The sequence below is a fragment of the Crocodylus porosus genome, unplaced genomic scaffold (genome assembly GCF_001723895.1).
Source record: "Crocodylus porosus isolate Cpor-Errol unplaced genomic scaffold, CroPor_comp1, whole genome shotgun sequence".
Taxonomy (NCBI): Eukaryota; Metazoa; Chordata; order Crocodylia; family Crocodylidae; genus Crocodylus; species Crocodylus porosus.
Window position 1 is genome coordinate 46,285,438 of NW_017728907.1, and position 1,899 is coordinate 46,287,336.

The following is a 1,899-nucleotide window of genomic DNA, read 5'->3' on the forward strand; positions in this document are numbered from 1 at the left end:
GCGCAGCGCGGCGGGCGTGAGCAGGTTGGCGCCGGCGGGGCGCGCCGTCTGGATCAGCATCTGTGCCGTGTAGGCCGCCGCCTCGCCCAGCTTCTCCCGCGTGTAGCGCAGCTCCTGGCTCGCGCGGCTGCCGGCTGCGGGCACAGCGCCGCCCTCAGTGCCGGCCCCGCCAGACACGTACGCGGCCGCGCACACACTCGCGCGCACACGCGGGCACACATGGATGCAGAGGCCTGTACACGTGGGCACGGATGCATCCACATGTAGACACAGATGCTCGCACACATGTGCACACAGAGATGCGTGCACATGCAGATACAGGCTGGCACACACGTGGGCACACGACCGCTTCCGTGTCATCCCAGCAGCCTGCAGAGACCTCCTCCGCCGGCCCCCACTCCATCTTTTCCCCCGCCCCCATTCAGAGCCACTGGCAGGAGGCTTCGAGCAGCCGCAGCGCCCGGGGCTGAGACAGGGGCAAGACCCGGGCACCGGCGGCAGAGCTGGGGGACGCGGGGATGTCACCGGTGCCAGCAGCGTCTCTCCTGGGACCCTGGCTCCCCCATGCGGGATCCCGGCGGCCCCCCCGGCAGCCCCTGCCAGCCCAGCTCCCGCTGCTCAGGCACCACGAAGCCTTGCCTGCAGTATTGTCCAGCAGCTTTTGCACTGGTGGCACGGGGAGCCAGGAGGCAGTGCTGGAGACGCCGCAGCCCTGTGAGCAGCTGAGCTCACGGGGAGCCCTGTTCGAAGGGCTATGCCCCCCATCCAGTCCCCCCCAGCCCCTGGGGCACCACGACCCCACACATCAGCCCCCAGGCAGCCGCCTCACTGCCCCCGGCTCCGGGGCAGCCCCACGTCCCAGCTGTCTCCCCACACCCCGGCCCCGTGTGGCTCGGGGGAAAGCCCCTTCCCCCTTTAGGCCAATGTTTGGGGCTGGTGCGCCCCTCGCCCCACTGCCCTGGACACCCCTGCGGGTGGGAGCTAAGGGACTCGACCGAGGACACACAGGGGAGTCGGTGGCACAACAAGGACACAAGTCCAGGAGCTGGTGGCTTTCTAGGGCAGGCGACATGGCTCCCCCCAGCACAGGGGACACAGAGATCTCCCGCTGCCATGGAGCTGGGGCTGCTCGAGTCCCTGCGGGGGACTCGGCGTGGTCTCTCTCTCCCACCCCCCACGGCGGTGCTTTGGGAGGGCCCAGCTGCAAGGGGAACCCCCCCACAGGCCGGTGTAGTAGGGACCCCCCTGAGGGGGGCAGCTCCCCCCCCCCCCGGAGCTCCTGACCTACCCAGCACAGCGCCAGAGGAGACATTGAGGCCATGGAGGCAAAGGGAGGTGGGCGAGGCTGCTCAGCTGGGCAGTGGCAGAGCCGGGAGCGGCTCCCGGGCCGGCGCGCTGACCCCTGGACGGGACGGCCTAGGTTCGGCCGTGGCGCGGGCCTGCTTATGGTGACCGGGGCTGTCGCCACTCTGCCACTGCCAGCCTGCACAGCCCTGGGCACGTCCTTGGACCCTGCGCCCCGGAGGGGAAGCTCTGTGGGCTGGTGTCTGAGCCCGACCCCTAGTGCCTGCGTGAGCTCGGTCCCGGGGGCTGTAGGACAGGCAAGCAGGGAGGGAAGGGCAGAGCTGGGCCCCCCCACCGGGCTGGGGGGATCCAGGAGAGGGGGCCCCGCGAGGGCTTCCCCCCCGGCCCCCCAGACACCACGGAGCTGGGCACGGGGGGTGTGGCGGGCATGCGTGTGTAGCCACATCTGTGCGGGCGTGCATGCGTGTGGGTGGACGCATGTCTGCACGCGGACGCCTGCACACGTGTGCGCGCGCCCATGTACGTGTGCATGCGCCCCCACACGGGTGAGCACACGTGCCGGGCGCTGCTGGGGAGCCGGGGCGGGTGGGCACG

At 71.0% G+C, this 1,899-nt stretch overlaps 1 protein-coding gene across 1 annotated transcript in view; it reads right to left on the minus strand.

Moving 5' to 3' along the window:
• Nucleotides 1–360, minus strand: part of PTCH2 (patched 2) — an 8,265-nt gene extending 7,905 nt beyond the window's left edge. The window contains 1 exon segment of the mRNA XM_019530616.1: nucleotides 1–360. This exon segment is cut by the window's left edge and continues 27 nt beyond it. Within this exon segment, the coding sequence (XP_019386161.1) occupies nucleotides 1–360 (360 nt within the window).
• Between the last annotated feature and the right edge of the window lie 1,539 nt (nucleotides 361–1,899).